Genomic DNA, 20869 nt, shown 5'->3' on the forward strand with positions numbered 1-20869 from the left:
CCCCAAAAAGGGCTTCTGCCGTGCGTGGCACGGGGGGGCTCCGGCCGCCCCCGCGGAATCGACATCAAGAGATTTCGGGAGCACAATTTTTGCGCGCGGGGCCTGCCGGTAACCGCCCGTTCCGGCGCCCCTCGGACCGCGGTGAAGGACAGAGGCGAGTAAGGGGCGGGGGGGGGTATTGTGAGAGCGGGATTGGGGGTGTTCACACAGCTCGCGATAGCACCGGGCAGGTTGATTCGGTTCCAATCCGATTTCCAACTCTCACCCCTTTTATCCCCACTTCGCCTTCCCGCTCCTCTCTGCGCCCTTCAGTGTCCACACCCCCCCTGCACGCGATCCGGAGGACCGTTTTATATATATATATAATATATATTTAAATAAAATAGTGTTTTTTCTTAAAAAATCCTCCCTTGAGGCTCGCCAGCCAAGCGCCTCGAGCCTCCCCTCCGGCAGCGCTCCCCCACGCCCCCGCTCCTTCACCAGGCTTCGTGGTACACGTGCGAGAGGGGAGGCTCGGGCGAGGGGCTGTCCCCACGGGGGGTGGGGGGCAGCTCCCCTCGGGGGGCTGCGTTCACCCCGCCGCATCCCCGGGGCTCCCCGGGCGGCAGGGTGGGCGCATCGTACCGTGCCGGGGGCGATTCTGGGGAGCCGGTGCGGCTCGGGGCACCGGGGTGCCCCGCGATGCCGCAGAGGCTCCGACGGGTGCCGACGGGCTCGGGGTCGCCGAACGGCGTGGCGTATTCCGGCTCGGGCGGCAGCGGCTCGGCGTACTCGTGGTACTGTCCCGGCACGGCGTAGTGGCTCACGACCAGCGGCAGCGTGTAGCCCTCGTCCGGGGCCGGTTTGAAGGTGGAAGGCCCCGGCTGGCTGCTGGGGCTCACCTGCACCACGTCCGGCTCGGCGTACTCTGCCCCGGGGACACCCGCAGCTCAGCTGGGGACGGCCCCGCAGAGGAAGCAGGGGCCCCCGTGCCCACCCAGCCCACTCCCCCCGCCTGCCCCATGCGGCGGTGGGCTCAGGTGCGTGGTCACGGGTGGGCTGAGGGCACCTGCACTGCCCCCAGGGGCTGTCAGAACCTCTCTGGGCAGGGCAGGGCACCCACCCCACGGGGACAGCACGGCCCTGGGGGATCCCGGTGCCCTCCAGTACCACCCTGTGTATTAAGCGCAACGATTTCTCCCTTTGCAGAGGGTTCAGGATGCAGGACGGGGGCTGCACCAGGGTGGTGTGGGGTGGGTGGGATGGCTCCTCGGGGTGCGGTGTGGGGGTACACAGGTTAGTTCTGCCTCCCCTCCAGGCTGGAGGACCCATCCACACGCCCGCGTCCCCGTTACCTGGCGAAGGGGGCTGGCTCAGGTCTCCCAGCGGGGCCGCCGCGGGGAAGGAGGGCGGCATGGAGCTGGGGGGCGGCAGGCTCCCCAGGGAGCACCCCGGGCTCGACTCCAGCTTGGGGTACCCTGCGCGGAGAGCGGAGCCCCCAGCTCTCACACACCGCCGCCCTCGGGGACGGAGGCGCCTCCAGGGCTGAGCAGGAAGGAGCCCGAGAGCTCGGGCCTTAAATCAGCCGCCCCGCTCCTGCCTTTGGGGCCCCCCCCCCTCCCCACGGGTGGGGAGCCGTTACCTTTCGCGAGCCCGCAGTTCAGCTCGGCCACTGGCTTCCTGCGAGGGGAGAGCGGGACGAGGGTGAGGGGCTGCCCCGCGCCCCCCCTGTGCTGGCCGCGTCCCTCCTGCCCCCCCGGGACACGGCCAGCAGCCCGACGCAGCTTTTGGGGAGGGGGGCTGCCGGCCGGGACCCACCTCCTCCTGCGGCAGAGGAAGGCCAGCAGCAGGAGGCTGGAGCAGAGGAGGACGAAGCCGCCGACGAGCAGCATCACCAGCAGCGTGGAGCCTGGGGAGGGAGGGAGGGCGGCGTCGGCACCGCGCCACGGTCCCACGCCCACGGGGCTCCCGTGGGTGCCAGGAGCCCCGGGCGGGCAGCCAGAGCTGGGAGACGAAGGCCCGCAGGCACCCACGAGAGCGGGGACAGCCCCACGGGGGCACCCACCGGCCTTCTCGGGGTCCAGGGCGACACCGGGCACGGGCGTGCGGCCGGTGGGGACGGGGAGCGGGACCTCCTCGGGGCCGCCGGGCGCTGCGGGGCAGAGCGGGTGCCGTCAGCGCCGCCCGCGGGCGCACCACGGGGGCAGGTGGGCCGTGGGACGCTCACCGTAGGGCCGCGGGGCGCGCGCCCGCGCCAGCTGGCAGCCCAGCAGGGCCACCTTCATGGCGACGCGCTGGTGCCAGCTGCGGGGGGTGACGCGCAGGTAGCGGGTCACGATCGGGGGGATGAAGGCGTTGGAGACCTCCCCGCGGCCGTCCACGTTTCCTTCGAACACCTGGTGGGGAGGCGGCAGGGGTGGCCCTGGAGCTGCGGGGCTGGGGGGGGGGGGGGGGGCTTGCGCCCACACCCCGCCGCCCGCGCCCCCGCGCCCACCTTGTCCTCCTGGCCCCCGCTGCCCCTGTAGGGTCTCCAGTTCTTCCCGTCGCGGCTGGAGGACACGCGGTAGGACGTCACGTAGTAGTCGTACATCTCGGAGCCCTTCGTGACGATCCCTGGCGGGCAGGATGCGCCCTGCGTGTCACCAACCCCCCCCTCCCGGAACACCCACGGCCCCCGCTGCGCCCCGAGGAGCCGCTGACCCCCCGGCTGCATTCCTCCCTCCTCCCCCGGCCTCACAACGTCCCCATTTTCCTGCCGCCAGCGCCGCCGCACAAAGCCCCCGCTCGCCGCGGGCTCGACCGAACAAAAGGCGCTCGCTGGCACCAGCTGCAGGAGCAGAGTGGGGGCCGGGGGGGGGACAAACTGGGGACGGGAAGGAGCCGTGCGGGAGGCCGGGTGCCGCCCGGATGCGTCTGCACCGGGGTAACCGGAGCAGGAGGTGGCCCGAGGAGCCCTAAAAGCTCCTGGGTGTTTTCGGGGGATTTGCAGCCACTCGGGGCAGGGTGGGGGGGGGGGGTCCCACGGCAGCCCCCACATCCCCGTGGGGGCAGTGACCAGGGTGGCACGGGGACAGGGACGGCCCACGGACACCGACCTGTGACGTTCCTGCGGGTGCCCAGGTCCAGCTCCAGCCAGGCGGTCTCAGCGCCGGGTTCGGCCGCCCAGGAGGGGCCGGGGGTGCCCAGGGCCGCCCGCTCGGCCGCCCAGCCCCGCTCCTGCCCCAGCTCGTCCACCTCCTGCCACCAGGACGAGGCGTTGAAGGCGGCCACCTCCAGGGCGTCGCCGCAGGCTGCAAGGGGAGGTGGCAGCTGGGGACCCGGCCGACGCCGGGGACCCCCACGCGGGGCGGCAGCGGCACCACTTGGGGTGAAAGGAGGGGCTTCATTTGTGGGGGGGAAATACCTTTGTGGAACAGGAGACGCTTCTCCGACAGGGAGCCCCTGCGGGAAGGGAGGGAGGGACGTCGGGGGCTGCTCCTGCTCTTGGGGGACGAAAACCTGGCACCGCCACCCGGGGTGGGGTGGGGCAGCCCCCGCACCCACCTTTTGGAGTGGAGCCCGTTGGCGAAGGCGGACTCGTAGAGCGTGATGCCCTTCTCCTGGGACAGGGTGACCTGCCCGCCCGTCTCGTCCGCGATCACCCCGGCGTGCACGGCCGCCTTGCACAGCACCGAGGTCTGCGGGGACCGCGGGGATGGTGGGGGGGGGATCAGAGCCGCCGGGTCCCCTCCGAGCGGGGGGCTGAGCCTGTCCCCTCCCCTCCGCTGGCAGCAGCACGGAGGTGACGGGCGCCAGCCACGCGCTGGGGACGCCCCCGGGTGTCACCCCGCGGGGGGAGCGGGGCGCTCTACGTACGTCCCGGTAGCCCTGGCGGACGTTGCCCCAGATGTCCCCCTCGATGTCCTTGCAGCCGGCGGGGCAGTACACGCTGCAACGCGGGGGGGGGGGGGGGGGTCAGGGCTGCCACCCCCTGTACACCCCACGGGGGTTTTGTGACCACCCCCCCCCCCAGCAGAGGAGCTGGGGCTGCACCCCAAGGACCCCCCCCCGGCGAGCCCGGCCCGAGCCCTGGGAGAGGGCTGGGGGGCACCAGGCAGGGAGGGGCACGCACCTGGTGTGCTCCTGGGACAGGTGGGTGCCTCTCTTCAAGCAGGAGACCACGTCTGCAAGGCAGGGACACCCCTGGGTGAGGGGCTATGCCCCCCCCCCCCCCCATCCCCTTCCCAACCCCTGCTCCTGGTACGGGTTTTGTCCCCCCCACCCCAGGTCCCCACGTCGGGGGGGACAGGCGGCGACGTCCCCTGGCTCCCCGCAGCCGCAGCGAGCCCCGTGCTGGGGTCCCAGCTGCCCTGGGGGTGGGGGGTGGGGGTCCCAGATCCGGGGGTCCCCAGCTCATGCTGCCACCCCCGCCCCCCATCACCTCCTCCGCACCCCCAGGCAATGGGAAAAAAAACAAAAAGGAAAAAAAACCACCAAAGGATCCCCGGGGGGGGGATTATTTGGGGAGCTCGGAGCACCGGGAGCCACCCCGGGGTGGGCGAGGAGCCCCCCGCACCCCCAGGGGAGCCCCCCGCCCCCGCCGCCCCCCCCCTCCACCCCCACCTGGGTGCTGCGAGCTGGCGTAGGACAGGAGGAGGCCTCGGCCCGAGCGGTGGCTGCCGCTGCGGAAGAGGACGGTGGCGGCGCTCCAGTTGGTGGCCAGGCGCGAGGCGGCGGGGCCGGCGTTCCTGCAGTAGGGCCCTGCCGGGAGGGACGGGGCCGTGGGGGGGCGAGCGGGGGGACCTGGGGGCTTCGCCTCCCCTCGGGCAGGGGGGCTGTGCCCCGGGAAGGATGCTCGGGGGGGCCCCGTCACCGTCCCCGCAGGCACCGGTGACACCGGGGAGGAGGAGGGGGGGGACAAAGCCCCTGGTTTGGGATCAGGGCTGGACCGGGTGTCCCCCCCCCGCGGTGACGCCACCTCGGCCAGCTGTGTAATCCCCTGCTGCTTCCTGGAAGACGTCTCACAAGGAGGGCTCTTAATTGCTTAATTACACCCGGCTGCGACGCAGCGAGCGGCCGCCGAGGCCAACGGCCCCCGTGGGCGCCAGTCAGCGCTGCCGGGGCTGGCACGCACGGCCCCGGGAACGGGTCCTTGTCCTTGTCCCCGTCCCTGTCCCCCCCCCTTTCCACGGGTGCCGCCGAAGCCGCCCCCTAAATCCCGCGGCGCGCCCACGCGTAACCCCCCCGAGCCCGCAGGCTCCATCTCCCGGCCTCAAAGCGCAGCTCCGGGGGCAGGAGGGGTCCCTGGGGGCACCGCTGAGCCCCAACAGGGGGGACGGGCGGCGTCCCCGGTCCCCTCCAGCCCCGTGCCGCCTCCCCCACCAAGCGCCCATGGGGGGGGGGGTCCCCAGGACCCCGGCGGGGTCAGGCCAGGGCTGGCCGGGCACCAGGAGCGGGCTCTGAGCCAGCCTCTTCCCGAAAAGCACCCGGGGCTCCCGCAGGCGAGGGACGGGGACACCGGCGGGACCCTGCGCCGGCCCCATCCTGACGGCAAAGGCACCCCGAGGGGCTGGGGGTGGCCCGAGGGGAGCGGGCACCCACGGGCGCAAACCCCTGGGTGCTCCAGCAGGGAGCTGGGCGCAGACCCAGCGCCCCCCCGCCCCCCAGTGCCTCGGTTTCCCCCCTGCAGGGGTGGCAGCGAGCGGTTCCTACCCCAGCAAGGCCCAAAAGGGGTTTTGGGGTGCACACGGGGGGGGGGAGCAGCAAGGGGCTGCGGTCCCGGGGGTTGCAGAAGCCTCGTTGGGGCGGCGGCGCCATCCCCTAAATATTTACAGGGCTCGGGCGCAGGCGGCCAAGGGGAACGGCTCGGGGGCAGCCTGCCAGGCAGGGGGGGGAACACAGAGCACAAACCCCAAAACGACGGGGGCTGGGGGCACACGGCTTTTGGGGTCCCTTTTGGGGACCCCAGATGGACGCGTCCCCGAGGCCACGCCGGGCAGCGGAGGGGTCGGGGACCGGGGAGCTCACTCGGTGCCACCCCCGTGGGTGCCAACCCTGGGGGATGCGGGCGGAAAGAGTGAGAAATCGGGGAAAACGGGCAAAAATCCCAGCCCCGGGAACATGGGGGGGGGGGATTTACACCGGCTCCTTCCCACCCCACAGCTGTGGTCGCACCCCAGTGGGGCCACAACTCCCCCCCGGCGCACCTCCTCGGCTACCCCTTCCTCGGCAAAACGAAAACGGGGCAAAAAAAAAACAAATTTCCCCCGTCTCCTCCTTAACCGGGACGTCCCAAATCTGCCGTCCGTGCCCCCCCTCCCCGCCCCCGGTCCCGTACCGTAGGTGGCCCCGCTCTCGGGGTGGGCGAGCAGCAGGGAGCTGCGGGCGCAGCTCTCCGAGGGCTCCAGGTCGACGTCCCCGAAGACGAGGATGAGGGAGGTGCCGGGGGGGGCGCGCAGCCGCCAGCGACAGGCCGTGTGGTTGGGGTACGTGCCCGGGTAGTTCCTGGAGCTCAGCGTCCCGCTGCGCGCCGCCAGCACCGTGTGGCCGCAGCCGTCCCCTGCGGAGAGAGAAAAAAAAAAAGGGGGGGGGAGCTCAGCGGGGACCCCCCCAGCACCAAAAGAATCCCTCCAGGACCACTGCGAGCCCCAAAATAGGGGGAGCTGTGCTCCCTGGGGCCCCGTGCCTCAGTTTCCCCAAGTTTCCCCACCAAGCGCAGCCCAGCACCAGCTCCCTGGGGCCGGGGACGCCCCCCCCCCCAAAAATATTTTCCTTTTTGGGAAAAAAAAAAAAAAAAAATCACCATTTTTGTCAATTTTCCGGCCATATAAAAAGCAGCAACCCCCCCCAGGGACCCCAGGGTCACGGCAGCCTCAGTTTCCCCCGTGACCCCCCCCCCCAGACGCCCACGCCACCCCAGGCCAATTTGGGGGGGGGGATTTGGGGGAACCACCCCGCAGGGGCGCACAGCACCGAGCAGCTGTGTGCCCCCCGAGTCCCCGCGGGGGGGTCACGGTGGGCACCCGCCACAAAGGGGGCTTTTTTTCTGGCCTCGCCGCCCCCGGATACGGGGCAATATCCCAAAAATGCAGATTTTTAACGGGTTTGGCAGGGAGGGGGGGGGATTTTCATCCGAGGGGGTTAACCAAACCGCGGGAATCTTGCCCCAAAAAGCCAGCGAGGCCACGGCCGTGGCCGGCAGCGCAAAGACCCTGAGCGAAACCCCAACGGGACGGGGGGGGGACGTGAAAAGAAGGGGGGGGGTCACAGCATCACCGCCCTGCCTCGGCTCCGTCACCAGGAGACGGCACAAAGCGGCGCCGCGGAAAAATCCCACGGGGAAAGGGAAGGAAAGGACAAGGGGGGGGGGGACGGGGGGGGGGCACCGGATGGCGGAAGCTCCGGACCCCCCCCGGGGACGGGACGGCGGCCAAAGCGGGGCCACCAGGGAGGGGGGGGGGGGGGTGCGGGGCCCTCTGGCAGCCTCCCGGGGCTGGGCAGGATCCGACCCACCGGGAAATCTGTGTCCCGTCCCCCGTGTGTGTCCCCCCCCCAGAGCTGCTGTGGGATTATTTTGGGGTGTTTTGGGGGAGTTTGGGGCGAGGAGAGGCGGGGTGGTTGGGATCGGCGGGGAGGGCGCTGGCAGCCCAGTTTGGGGGGGACACGGGGGCTTGGGGGGACACAGGGGCTTGGCCCCCCCCCCGCCTGCAGCCCCCCCCCCGGTGCCGTTTTCGTGCTGATTTTCATTCAATTAATAGGAATTAATAAAAAAAAAAAAAAGGACTCGGGATGCCCGGGGGTGTCCGGGAACTTCGGCTCCGTGATGTCCCGCCTGCGGAGCCACGGAGGTTCGGGAAGAGGGGACGGGGGGGGGAACACCGGGGGGTGACAGACACCGGGGGGGGGGGACGGGGACACCGGGGGGGGGTTATGGGGACACCGGGGGGGGGTTATGGGGACACCGGGGGCCCCGTCCCGTTACCCAGCGCCCCGTCGGAGCATCCCGGGCACGTCCCAGGGAGGGGACCGGCAGCCCAAAGCCCTTAGGGACACCGCTGCCCCTACGGGTGAAGCCGGTGCCGGGGACACCGGCGGGTGCCGTCATCCCCCCCCCCTTAAAAAAAAAAACACTAAAAAACCCCAAAACCCCATTTTTTGCCCCAAAACCTCACTTTCGCCCCCCCCAAAAAGGCACTTTCTCCCCCCAAACCCCCAGTTTCCCCCCCAAAACCCGAAGGGGCACAGCGCGGTGCCGCGGCCCCGTTACGGGCACAGAACCGGGGGGGGGGGGGGGGGGAGTGTTCCCGGTGCCGGTCCCGGCGCCCATCCCGGTCCCGGCGCCCCGCACTCACCGTCCTGGCCGCCGGCCGGCCGCAGCCCCAGCGGGCCCAGCAGGAGGCAGCGGCGGAGCAGCGCCAGCGCCAGCCCCAGCGCCCCCCCCCCGCCGCCGCCACCGCCGCCCGCCCGCATCCTCGGCACGGCCCCGGCCCCGCCGCCGCCGCCACCGGGCCCGGCCCCGCCGCCGGGGCCGCCTGGCCCCGCCCCCGCGCCGCTCCCATTGGCTGCCGCCGCCCGGCCCCGCGCCGCTATTGGCCGGCCGCGCCGCCGCTCAGCCGCGGCTGCCCCGAGGGGGCTCGCCGGCGGGGGGGAACGAAACGGAGCCGGGGGTGGGGGTGGGGGGGGGGGGGGGGGTGCTGAGGGCGGCGGGCACGGCACGGAGCTGCCGCCGCCGAGGGAGGGGGGCTGCTCCGCGGTGCGGCCCCTCCCGGTGAAGGCAACCGAGCTGCGGGGAGGCTGCGGCCCCTTTAAGCCAGGCGGCGGCCGGAAGTGCTGGCGGCCGAGGCCGCGGCGGGCACTGCGCATGCTCGGCTCCTGCCCGGCCCCGCTCTCCCCCCCCCCCGGCTCCCCTCCCCCCCCGGCTCTCCCAACCCCCGGACTCGGCCGCTCGGCGACGGTAAGGGCCGGGCCGGCGCCGCGCTACGGGAGCCGGCAGGGGCCAGGCCGCGGCGGCGGCGGCGGCGGCTGCGGCGCGACGGGGCGGGGCGGGGCGGGGAGGGGGGCGCTCCCCCCCCCCCCCCCTCCGCGCGCGCGAGCGTGCCGCCGTACGTGCCGCGCGCGCCGCGGGGGGGGGGGGGGCGGGGGGGGGATTGCGCTGCTGCGTCCGCCTGCGGGGGGGGGGAGGGGGGAGCGGGGAGGGGAGGGGAGGGGAGGGGGGAGCGCGGAGGCCACGCCCCCTCCCCCGGGCGGCCACGCCCCCGCCGCGCGCCGCGGGGGCACCGGGCTCGGCCCCCCCCCCCCCTCGGGTGGGGCCTGAGGGGGGGGGGGGAACCCTCGGGGGGGGGGGGGGCCGAGCCCCCGTTACCCCGGGGAGCCCCCCCCGGGCCCGTTGGGGTCGTGGCTCTGCAGCACCGGGCTCTGCTCGCTGCCCCCCCCCCCCCCCCCGGTTCAGCCCCCCCCCCCCTCCCTAGGCCTTGGCAGCCCCCCTGGGCTTGGGATGGGGGCGAGGGGACAGGGACAGGGCGAGGGGATGGGGACAGGGGCGAGGAGGTGGCCCCCAGCCCGGGGAGGTGCCCCCTGCACCACGTCCCATGGGCAGCCTCGCTCCGGTTCTGGCCTCGCTCCGGTTCTGGCCTCACTCTGGTTCTGATCTTGCTCTAGTTCTGGCCTCACTCCGGTTCTGGTCTCACTCCGGTTCAGGCCTCGCTCCGGCCTCACTCCGGATCCTGCCTCACCCCGCTCTCACTCCTGCTCTGGCCTAGCTCTGGTTCTGGCCTCACTCTGGTCTCACTCCGGCTCCGGCCTCACCCCGCTCCCACTCCGGTTCTGGCCTCGCTCCGGCCTCGCTTGTCCCGCTGGCCTCCAACGGGTCCGTGCTCACCGCAGCCGCTTCCCCCAGGCGCCGCCTTCACCCCCGGGCAGGCGCTGGACGGGGCTGGGGAGGCCGGCGGGGGCTCGGGGCGCTTCGTAGAGCTGCGAGGATGAGCCTGAGCCGAGCGCCTGGCACCCGGGGCCGAATCCATCCCGGGGCCGAGCCCGTCCCAGGGCCAGGGCCGGGTCCATCCCGGGGCCGATTTCATCCCGCGCTTTTGCGGACAGAACCACCTCTGTGCCTCCCCGCGTAGCGCTGTGACACCAGCCCTAGGAGCACGGCGGTACCCGCGCCGCTCACAGCGGCACTGCGCGCCCTCCGTGGCCCTGTGCCTCCAGCACGGCCGCTCTGCGGCTCGAGGGCTGTGGGAAGGATCCGTCCCAGGCAGGCTCGTGTCAGGGGGCGACTGGAGCCTGCCCCGGCCCGGGGGGGAGAAGCTGTGCCTCGGGATCCTTCCTCCCCGCGCTCACTTGGTGCTGCCACAACCTCGCACACGGCCTCGCTCTGGCTGTGCCGGCTCGGAAAGTTACCAGCGAGATGGCGCTGGGGGGGGGGGGGACCTGAGCCTGCCGGCACGGCGTCGCCAGACGAGGTGCTCGTAGCCGCCGCGGTCGGCAGGCGAGGAGCGAGATCCCCTCTGGGGAGGACGTGCGGGCACCTGCCGCCTCCCCGGCGGCGAATGTAAACCTCCTGCTGCCACCCCGGGAGCCCGAGAGCCTCTCGGGCAGCCCGGAGCCGTGCCGTTCGCTGCGGCGGGACTGGGGGACGATGCCCGCGCGCTGCCGCGGCGTTTCCCCCTCCCGCGGCGCAGCCCTGCCTCTGCTTGCCCTCCGCAGCGCCCCGGCACCCCGCCGCCGGGCTTCATGTGAGAGATGGCGAACGCCGAGGTGAGCGTCCCTGTGGGCGACGTGGTGGTTGTACCAAGTGACGGCAACGAAGGGGAGAACCCGGAGGATACCAAGACCCAAGTGATCCTGCAGCTCCAGCCCGTGCAGCAGGGGTGAGGCGGACACCGAGGGGCGGCGGGCAGGGGTGGGGGGGGGGGGTCTGGGGGCTGCGCCTCGCAGCCCCGCGGCGGTTTTATTTGAGGAAAATGACCCCGGCCGAAGCCTGCCCGGGCGTAACTCGGGGAAGCTTTTGTGTGTGTCACCGTCACGGGGCTCCCGAGGGCCGGAGCCGTCCTGCGGAGCCGCAGGACGCCGGTCGCTGCGCCCCCGCGCCACGCGGGGAGGACGTGGGGCGAGCCCCCCGTGCCCTTCCCCGGGTGGGATTTTGTCAAACCGCAGCCGATCCCCCTGAGGGGCTGCGCCGCAGCCAGCACCCGGGGGTTTTTAGTTATCCTCCCAAATCCGCTGGGATGTTGGAGGGGAAGCCTCGCGGTCCCCCGAAGCGGCAGCTTGCCGCTGGGCGCTTCATCCTGAACGGCTGCGGGGTGTAAACGTGGCGGCTCCGGCTCGGCGATGTTTGCAGGGGGTTGCTGCAGGCCTGACGACGGCTCTTCCCTGCCCGATCGCCCCGGGGGGGAAGTCGCCCGATGCTGCAGAATGTCACACAGGAGGGAAGGGAAATCCTGGGTCACTGAGCTCCGCTTCCTGTTGTTGCGGGCGGCTGCTGCTGTCAGAAATCAAAGGGAGAGAGGTTGGGGGAAGCGTCCTCCTGCGGACCTGCTCCGGTGGCACCGGCAGCCTCGGCGCGATGGCAACGCCTCTGCCTGCTCCGGCCCCCGGGACCGTTGGCAGATTTTTTGTACGGGCCAAAAAACGTCCGCGGCTCCACCGTCAAACGACGCGCGCGCGTCCCTCGAGGACGGGCGAGAAAGGAACGCGGGGGGGGTTTTAACCCCGCGCCGTGACGCTTAACCCGCCGTGCCGCCCGCGGTTTCTTTACCCGTGGGCACTTTCACGACAGGATTTACCAAGAGGGCTCGGAGGCCAGCGCCGCCGTGGTGGCCGTCGAAACGCACACCATCCACAAGCTGGAAGAAGGGCTCGGTGAGTTGCTGCTCGGCGCCGTTCCCCCTCCGCAGGGCCGGTCGCCGCCGAGCTGGTGTCTGTGGGCTGGGGGGCTTCCCTCCGGCTCTGCCCCCGTGGGTGCTGTCCCCCCGGGGCTGTCGTCACGGGTGTGGGCGCAGGGGCTGGGGGTGCTCCGGACTAAGGCTGCTCGGGCTCGGAGGCCTGGAGGTGAGGTCCTGGTTCTCCTGCAGCGAGTGGGAAGGGCTCCCGACGGGGTCCTGAACGTCGGGCTCCGGTTGCTGGTTCTTTGGTGATCCAAACCCTCAGAGGTTTGGGCTGAGCGTTCAGGAGGACTGAGCGGGCTGGCCCCACGTGCTCCCTGCCACCCTGAGCAACACGAGGGCTCAGAAAGCGTCCTCTCGTTAGGTGCCACCACTAAATCGTAACTAGCGCTCTGCTTCCTGCCTGGGCGCGGGTCTTTTGGCAATATTAGCGAAAACTCGGCACGTGCAGAGAATATATGGGGAGTAAACGGCTGATCTCTCTGCTAGGGAGACGCCAGAGCTCCAAGAAAGCTGTGAAATGTGTTCTGAATTTTTTTTCCACAAAGTGCTGGTTGTTCTCCTTGACCCCCCCGCCTTGGAGATGTGTTGGGTTTCCGATCCCACGTTCTCCTAATCGATGAGCTTCGTTCTGAGTGCTGCTCTATCAAAAAGCAGATTTGCTTTTTCTGGTAGAGCCGCAGAGCTAGAGCAGTAACTGGAGAAGGCTGAAGGAGGTCAGGTCCTGCGCTAGGAACGGCCCTTCTTGTGGTTTCCTGAGCGTAGGTCTTCAGCTTGTGAGCTCTCAGCTCGCGCTTGGTAGGATTGGAGCCTCTCGGGGGGCAAATTTCATTTTTGCCTTTTCTCCCTCAGACCCCAGCACCATTGAAACAAACGAGGAAATCGAGATCGCCTACCCCATCACCTGCGGGGAGAGCAAAGCCATCCTGCTCTGGAAGAAGTTTGTCTGTCCGGGAATTAACGTCAAGTGTGTGAAGGTAGGAGAGCTTTCGCAGCAGATTTCTTCTCCGCTCCCCGCGTCTGGCGCTTTACCTCCGCGGGGCTTCCTTCCTCGTTGTGTTTCGTCTGAGCCCTGTCCTGGAGCTGAGTGACTTCATCTTCGCAGCGTGCTGGATGTTAACGCTGGTGTTGTTTTTAGCGTAGGGAGAAGGAAGGGAAGAGTGGGTTAAGGGGGAAGGCCTCTCACCCACCTTGCGTTTCAGCGCTGCTCTTGGCTGCTGCCTAAAGCAGAGCCGTGTTTGGCACACGGCGAGGGACGTGGAGCTGAAGGCAGGCAGGGATGCGTAGTGAGATCTGCCAGAGCTTTTCTTCCCTGTCTCTTTCCCTTGGCGTCCTGGTATTCCGCTCCTGTCACTTCCTCAGGGAGCAGGCTGCATCGAGAAGAGGGATGTTGCCGCTACCTTTTTCCACTTGACAGTGTGCTAAAGCAACAGCCGGTGCTCTGAGGCTGCCTCCCGGGGCGCCGCTGCGGCGAGAGCGCTCTGCTGAGACCCTCAGCGGGAGCTCGGCCACTGGGGCAGGGCAGGAGGATGCCCGAGTGCTCACCTCCGTCAGCGGGATGCTGCTCGGCTCTTTCACGTACTGGGAGCCTCCCAAAATGGTCTCCGAGATGACTGCAGCTCACACAAGGAGCTGATTTGGTTCACGACCTGTAAAAAAGCCTTCGGGGCTGTTCCTGCCTGGGGCTGTTCCTGCCTGGGGCTGTGTGGTTTGAGTGCTGCCGGCTGGCGTCCTGCAAACTGTCCGTGCTGGGTTGTAAGCACTCTGTGCTGAGGGGTTCGGAGCGGGTAGGGGTTTGGGAAGCAGCTCCTCTTTTGGGGAAGAACTGGGGGCTTAGGTGAGCCGGCCTGGCTGTGACTGTGCCCTCACCCAGTCTCCCGAAGCGATGCCCCCCTGTGTTTGCTGAGCCCGTGCTTATCTCCTTGCCAGTTCAATGACCAGCTGATCAGCCCCAAGCATTTTGTTCACCTGGCTGGGAAGTCAACCCTAAAGGACTGGAAGAGAGCCATTCGCCTCGGAGGAATCATGCTGAGGTATGTGACCTGCCCACCGCCGCGTCCAGCTTCAGGGCTTCATCGCTGCAGCTGCAGGACCCCCAGCAGGCATTTTGTCTGCCTTGCAGTCCCCAAAAGATCTCCTGGGGGCTCTCGTTACCTGGCCAGCTGCCTCCAGCACCCGTGGGGGGGAGATCCTGGTGTACGGGGCAGGATTCCTCATCCCATATAGAAATGGCCTCACCTGGGGGTCGTGGTGCTAGGTGGAGGTGGAACGGGGCTGGTCCCCAGCTGGAGACGCGTGTGTGAAGTTGGGGTTGGTTTGTGCTTGCCGTCTGAAAGCCCCGCAGATGTTTTGTGCGAAGAGTGCCGCTGGGTTCCCCTTCCCCCGTCCTTCCCACGGCCGCAGCATTCCCACGTGGATCGCTCCCTTTCGTCTCCCGTCCGAGACCTGAGCTGAGCCTGCTTCTCTCCCTCCTCCCTGCGCAGGAAGATGATGGACTCGGGGCAAATCGACTTCTACCAGCACGACAAAGTTTGCACCAACACCTGCCGGAGCACCAAGTTCGACCTGCTGATCAGCAGCGCCCGGGCGCCGGTGCCGGGCCAGCAGAGCGTGGTGCAGACTCCCACCTCCGCTGACGGTAAGAAGGCAGCTAGCAGCGGCACGAGCTTCCCCCTGATGCTGCCTCCTTCCCTGGGCTTACTAAATCAGGTTTCCCGCATCGCTCACCACCTTCTCCCCAGGTGTAGCAGGGCAGTTCAGGAGGCTGCCCCGGTTTCTGGGCAGGAGGGTGCTTCCCGTGTCCTCTCGGAGAGCTGCCCGCGGCGTCGGGCAGGGAGCTCGGGGTGGGCAGCAGTGGCTGGAGGCAGCCTGGGGAGCCAGGGGAGCTCGCTTCGAAGGGATCCCTCTTGGCTGGGAGCCCCGTGTGAGCTTGGGCAGTGCTTTCTGACGTGTTTCCTGTCTGAGGGCCTATAACGAAGGCTAATAGTAACGGGTCCAGGCACGCTGACCTCTTCCTCTGTTCCACGTCACCTGGACGTCAGCGGGTGCGGCACGATGGCTGAAGGCGTGATTTGACGGTCACTCCAGCTACAAATCCTCAGCTAATCCCGTGCTTCAGAGCAGAGAGCGATCTCTTTGCAGAGGTCCAAGGAGAAGAATGCTCCCGGTTGTACCCCGTTGTTCAGCCAGGCGTTACTTCTCTGTAAGGCCCTGGGCGGGTGAGATGGCAGAGGTGTCCGTAGGCTAAGGAGAATCTCCTGGAAAGCACCGTGGCTACGTGAGAAAACCTTTCAGTGGCTGAACATTGGCTTAGGTGTCCCAGGTTGGATCCAGAAAATTAGGATCAAGTTGGATTTGTTTCCATTTAGCATGGACCTGGATCGTGTCACTTCCTGAGAGGTTAGAGCATCTCTGGTGATGATGATACAGGGGGAAAAAGGTGGCTGGGCTGAGACTTGTTTGCTCCCCACTTCTTTATTCTGATCCCTTTCTTTTAATTTTAGGCCAGAGCTCTGGTTTGGTTTTTGGAGGGTACGTGGTTCTCCCTCCAGAAGCCCCAGAGCCCGTCGAGAAGCAGCATCGTTTGCTCTTAGCTGATTTTCTTTAAAGAAGCCAGGCAAAACCAGCCTGACCATGAGAGTGGAGGAGAGCCGGGGAGGAGTGAGGGGGCGGAAAGCAAGGCAGGGATTCGGGGCTGGCGCTGCGGGGAGGGCTGACGCCGTCCGTCTGGCAGGGAGCATCACCCAGATCGCGCTGTCGGAGGAGAGCATGGAGGAGGGGATCGAGTGGAACTCGGCGCTGACAGCCGCCGTCACCATGGCCACTGAGGAAGGCATGAAAAAGGACACAGACGAGATCTCGGGTAAGCTCCTCGGGCGTCTTCTCCTCCTCTGCCCGCCTGCTACGACGCGAAGATGGAAATCCCAGGAGCAGAGGCAGTGGCGGAGCTGCCCCACAGCCCCGGGGCCATCCCCGGCATTTCCCAGGCGTGCAGAGCTCCCTGCTGCGGCTGGGGGCTTCAGCCCTGGCCTTGGGGCTGATTCCTCGCAGCTAGTAACTAGTTGCTACCAGTTACGGTGAGGGTTGTTTGGTTTTTAGTTTATTTAAAGTACGTCAATGTCCGCCAGCCTGGAGCTAGGCTGAAACCATCAGCGTGGTTAGCAGCCCGTGTCAGTACCCTGGCAGCCCTCTGGGCTGTGTTTCGCTGGCTGCTTTCCCTCCCAGGGTCACTACAGAAGCTCAGGCAGAATTTCCTCAAAGATTTTAAGCTCTGTGTCTCGGGAGGATGAAGAGAAACAGTGAAACATTGCCTCGGAGGTCATGGTGCTGCTTGACAACTTGTTGCTGCCTTGCTTCCTGGATCTATTTTTGTTTCTTTGGGGTTTGGTTTGGTTTGGTGTTTTTTTTTTTTTTTTTTTGCATGTCACATCCACCCCAACGGCCAAATCAGAAGTCATCTTGCAAAGTTTCTCTCGCTGCACATGGCTTAGTTTTAAGGTCGCCTTGTGGGGGAATGCCCACGGATGCTCGTGCCTGCTGACTTCTTCTTCCCTCTCCCCGTGCCAGAGGACACGCTGATGTTCTGGAAGGGAATCGCTGACGTGGGGCTGATGGAGGAGGTTGTGTGCAACATCCAGAAGGAGATAGAAGAAGTGCTGAGAGGCGTCCAGCAGAGGCTGGGCCAGTCTCCCTTCCAGATGACAGGTGGGTCGTGAGCCGGAGCCTCTGCGGTGGGGAAGGATGCTCCAAAGGGAGCCGCGTGCCCCTGGGAGACCGCGGGGCGACTGTCCCCAGCTCCTGGTGCTCGTTGGAGCACATTCTCCCAGCGGACCAGAGCCATTCAAACACTTTTTTTTTTTCCGTGACAGTGGACCGTAAACAGGTCCTACCCCCTGCACTTCTTGTTCTGGCCTCGCTTGTGCCGAAAAAACTCGTTTTGGGGCTGAACCAGATGAAGGAACTGATCTGGGTTAAAAATAGCTCCCCTCCCTTTCTGAGGCTTATTTTTACCTTGGATCAGTGCCCTAATCCAGTTCAGCACACGGCCCCGTGAGCACGGGGCTTGAGAGCACTTCTTGTCGATGCTCTTGCTGAGAGAACACCCATGTAACCACAAACTCCGTTTTACCCAGGATTTTTTTTATTTTTTTTTCCCCCTGAAGTAGCTTTGGGCTGGCAAATCTTTGTGTCTGGTAGGTGGCAGCTTTTGGAAGCTGTGAGTGATTGAAGTCAGTGGATTATAATAGAAATTTTGCACAGCTTTCAGTGGAGCTGGCATGTTAATGACACTGTCAGCAGCATGGGGTGATGATTTGTAGGTGGAGATCTCGTTTGTATCTCTGTGATTGCAAATTATGCTTTCGTTTGCAGCAATTTTGAGCTGCCTGGGTGACACATCTCTGTTTCGTTTTCTTTATCATGTGAATGGGATTATTTAGTTCTTGGATGTCAGAAGGATGAGGGAGCTGGGTCTGCCCTTGTCAGCCAGCCCTTGTGGAAGAACAGGGATGGTTTTATAAAAAACAAAAGACAAAATTTGGTGTAATTACAGCACCTTCTGAGCACCTGACGGAGACCCTTGCCCCCCGTGGGACCAGGCACTCATCCCTTTGCACATTCCTTGCAGATGCCGCGGTCTTGAACAACGTTGCTCACACATTTGGCCTGATGGACACAGTCAAGAAGGTTCTGGACAACAGGAAAAACCAGACGGAGCAAGGAGAAGAGCAGTTCCTTTACGCGCTGGCAGGTAGAGTCAGTGCCTCGGCCTCTCGTCCCGTTGCTGCTCTGGGGGAACCAACGCGACCTTCCCTCAACGTAACCCCCAATGAACCATACTGGGGTCCTTCTTCACTCCAGATTGCCCCAAAACAAACCTCCACCGATCCCTTTCCATCCCGGGGCTCGAGTGGAATCGCCCGTGTCCCCAGAGCAGCTGCTCGGGGGCGTTCGGCAGCCCAAAGTGGGGCTGAGCCCTTTGCAGCAGCCAAGGTCCTGGCTCTGGGAGCCCGACCCAGTCGGCGTCAGCAAATAGGCGCTGCTGCTGGCTGAGAGCTGTGCTGCAGCCATCCGAGCTGCTGGCAGCGCGGTGCTGTGCCCGAGCTGATGAACTTGTCTGTCTGCGTGGTGCTGAGCTGTCTGCTGGTCCTGGTGCCGAGCTACCCAGTGCCTCGCGTGGCTTCCCCTGAGCTGAAGCCAGCAACCCGACCTGGATGCAGCTCCCTCCTCTCCACGCCCCGTAGGACCTGTTCTTAGCTGGGCTGCCCTAGTCCCCTACTGCCCTGGGTAAATGGGATTACCACGCTGCTTCTGGCTTCCCGCGTCGACACGGACGAGGGTCGAGGCAGACGTCTGTGCTGCCCCAGGCGGTCCTGTCCCTGTCCCACGTGTCCAAGGCTCCCGGGACCCAGCCAGGCTCCGGAACCTGTTCCTGCTGCCCGGAGGGGCTCCGTCCTCTCCTTGTAGGCAGGTTTCACCCGGGGAGCAAAGTTCCCATCTTCTCGGCAGCGGGAGGATAAAGGAAGCGGCTGAGTGCTGTGGGGCACCGCGTGTTCCTCGTGCGGGCACTGCCTGCTGGCAAAGGTGCAGAACAAGGACCCGGGTCCATTCCCTTGGCACAGTTTGGCCCTGAGTGCAGTGCTAGAGGGAGTGGTTGGGGTCCTGCTGCCGCAGACGTGGGCTGTAGCGGCTGCTCGTGGAGCCCCGGGGTCCTGGGAGCTCCCAGCCCGCTGCCCCCAGCCCCGCGCACCGCTTACACCCTCTCTTTGCAGACCTGGAGCGGCAGCTGGAGGAGCAGAAGAAACTCGCCAAGGACCAGAAGGCCAAGTCCCAAACCATCCAGAACGTGGTGCTGATGCCCGTCAGCGCCCCCAAACCCCCCAAGAGACCCCGGCTGCAGCGCCCGGCCTCCGCCACCGTCCTCAGCCCCTCCACCCCCATCCAGCAGCCTCAGTTCACCGTCATCTCGCCCATCGCTATCGCGCCCGTCGGACAGCAGTTCTCCGTGGGCAACATCCCGGTGGCCACCATTAGCCAAGGTTCCAGCCCGGTGACCGTCCACACCTTGCCGTCCGGCTCCCAGCTCTTCCGATACGCCACCGTGGTGTCCTCGTCCAAGACCAGCTCCTCCGACACGGTGACCCTCCACCCGTCCTCCAGCCTGGCGCTGCTCAGCTCGGCGGCCATGCAGGACAGCGGCGCCTTGGCCAACGTGGCGGCCGTGGTGAACCCCGTGGAACTGGTGGCCATGGAGTCGGGCCTCACCTCCACCATCCAAGCCGTGGAGGGCACCTCGGACGACGGGCAGACCATCATAGAGATCGACCCGGCGCCGGACCCCGAGGCGGACGCGGACGAGGCGGAGGGCAAGGCGGTGATCCTGGAGACGGAGCTGAGGACTGAGGAGAAGGTGGTGGGAGACGTGGAGGACCACCAGCACCAGGTCCATAACGTGGAGATTGTGGTCCTGGAGGACTAGCGGGGAAGGCGAGCGTCGGTTTGGGGAAGAGCTGGGAATCCGTTTTCTTTTGGGCTTTTTGGTTAAGCATCCTTACCGGCCACCCCATTTGTTTCCATGGATATTTGCATTGTACTGTACATAAAATATATATATATATAATTTTTTTTTTTTAAACAAACAAACAAAAAGCTGGAGAAACACGCGAGACCTGGAAAAGGCTCCGTCTCCGTGGAGCACTGAACAATCCTGCCTGTCTGCAGGGCCGAGGAGAGACTGGATCTCTGCTGAACAACCCGGCCGGGAGGAACCCGGGCATGGTGCTTCCCCCCCGGGCCTGCCGCGGCCCGGGCGGTTTTATTTCAGAGAGACAATAACCAGTGGCTGGAGCTTGATGGGACTGTGGGAAGGGGCGATGGCTATGGGGTGGAACAGGTACCTCATTTGTATTTTTATTTTTTTTTTGCCCAGGGAAGGGAATTCTGCTGGACTCTTCACTGTCACCGCAACTGGGATTTTTTTTTTTTAAATTCTTATTTTTGCTTTGGGGAAGAAGACAGCAACCCCGACTTCGCTGTCCGTATTCTCCTCCTCCTCCACACCAGTTGGTTTTTATATCTCTAATTTTTATTTTTTTTTTTTATTTCTTTGCTCTCCCTTCCCGTGTCCCCGTTTGCCAGCTGCCAAGCCCCGGACCCGCTCTCTCCCCGCAGCACTTTTCCCCCTTCCCTTTTCCCCGCCTGGCCGGGCTCGGTGCCGCAACCGCCGCCGCTTGGAGACTCCGAGATCCCTTCGGCCTGGTGCGTAAAGACAAAAAAAAAAAAAAAAGGAAAAAAAAAAAAAAGAGAGCAGCTCGAGCTTCGTCCCGCAGCCTCCCCGCGTGCCGGCGGGGTATACAAAGCATGTCGTGCTGTCGCTTCCCAGGAGAGCCGGACTCCGGATCGGGGGCGCCTCCCGTTTACACTGCGTGCCGGGGCTGCTCCCTGCTTGTCGCTACTCGTCTGGTGGTTTTATTTTTCTATTCTTTCTTCTTCTTTCTTCCTAGGATCTCTCCGCAGGATTAGAGCCGGCATGGGCGCCGAAGTCATCGAGCACCCCTCCGGGGTCCCTCCTGCCCTCGGGGACCCCCCCCCGGGGGGAAAAAAAAGGGGGGGGAGCCGGGGGGGCGCCGGTAGAGCTGCGGAGGTTTGGGAGGTTTGGGGGGGGGTGGGGGGGGGGAGCTGCTTGGCTGGAAATATTAAGCAAAAAACAACAGCAAAGGAAACACACCTGGGGAGGGGGGCGGGCGGGGGGACGGCAGATGTGTTTGGCTATTTTTTGCATTAAAAGGAAAAAAAAAACGGGACCTGGCTCGAGTGGTTTCTTCGCAGGGGGGTGAGGGGCAGCGCGGGGCGAGCGGGGACCCCGCTGCTTTTTACCGGAGCCCCCCCAGGAGCCGGGCCTGGGCTGGGGGGGGGGACGGGGCCAGGTTTTGGGGCAGCCACCCCGGCTCTGAGGCCTGGCCCCTGTCGGCGCCTCCTTTCCCCCGTGAGCCGTGCTGGCGGCGCTCCCCCAGGGCTCCCTGCCCCGGCTG

At 66.3% G+C, this 20869-nt stretch overlaps 2 protein-coding genes across 3 annotated transcripts; one reads left to right on the forward strand and one right to left on the reverse strand.

The window, feature by feature from the left end:
* Window positions 1-348: 348 nt before the first annotated feature.
* On the reverse strand, window positions 349-8896 carry LOC310886206 (discoidin, CUB and LCCL domain-containing protein 2-like). Of its 2 annotated transcripts, XM_083810475.1 has the most exons (15): window positions 8310-8895; window positions 6296-6517; window positions 4582-4719; window positions 4091-4142; window positions 3835-3907; window positions 3523-3656; window positions 3383-3420; window positions 3075-3269; window positions 2474-2592; window positions 2207-2375; window positions 2045-2131; window positions 1798-1888; window positions 1622-1659; window positions 1335-1457; window positions 349-907 (listed from the first exon to the last, which is right to left on the reverse strand). In XM_083810475.1, the coding sequence occupies exons 1-15, from the start codon at window positions 8818-8820 to the stop codon at window positions 477-479; spliced, it is 2421 nt and encodes an 806-aa protein (XP_083666601.1). In that variant the 5' UTR covers window positions 8821-8895; the 3' UTR covers window positions 349-476. The 2 variants fall into 2 exon arrangements, with proteins under 2 accessions (XP_083666601.1, XP_083666602.1); XM_083810476.1 differs by lacking the exon at window positions 1335-1457 and having other exon boundaries at window positions 8310-8896.
* GMEB1 (glucocorticoid modulatory element binding protein 1) lies at window positions 8778-19473 on the forward strand. The gene is made up of 10 exons (XM_083810477.1): window positions 8778-8911; window positions 10663-10826; window positions 11735-11817; window positions 12693-12817; window positions 13770-13873; window positions 14324-14478; window positions 15574-15702; window positions 16407-16544; window positions 17467-17589; window positions 18611-19473. The coding sequence occupies exons 2-10, from the start codon at window positions 10699-10701 to the stop codon at window positions 19315-19317; spliced, it is 1692 nt and encodes a 563-aa protein (XP_083666603.1). The 5' UTR covers window positions 8778-8911; window positions 10663-10698; the 3' UTR covers window positions 19318-19473.
* The last annotated feature ends 1396 nt before the right edge of the window (window positions 19474-20869 follow it).

The sequence above is a fragment of the Anser anser genome, assembly GCF_964211835.1.
Source record: "Anser anser genome assembly, chromosome: 24".
NCBI lineage: Eukaryota > Metazoa > Chordata > Aves > Anseriformes > Anatidae > Anser > Anser anser.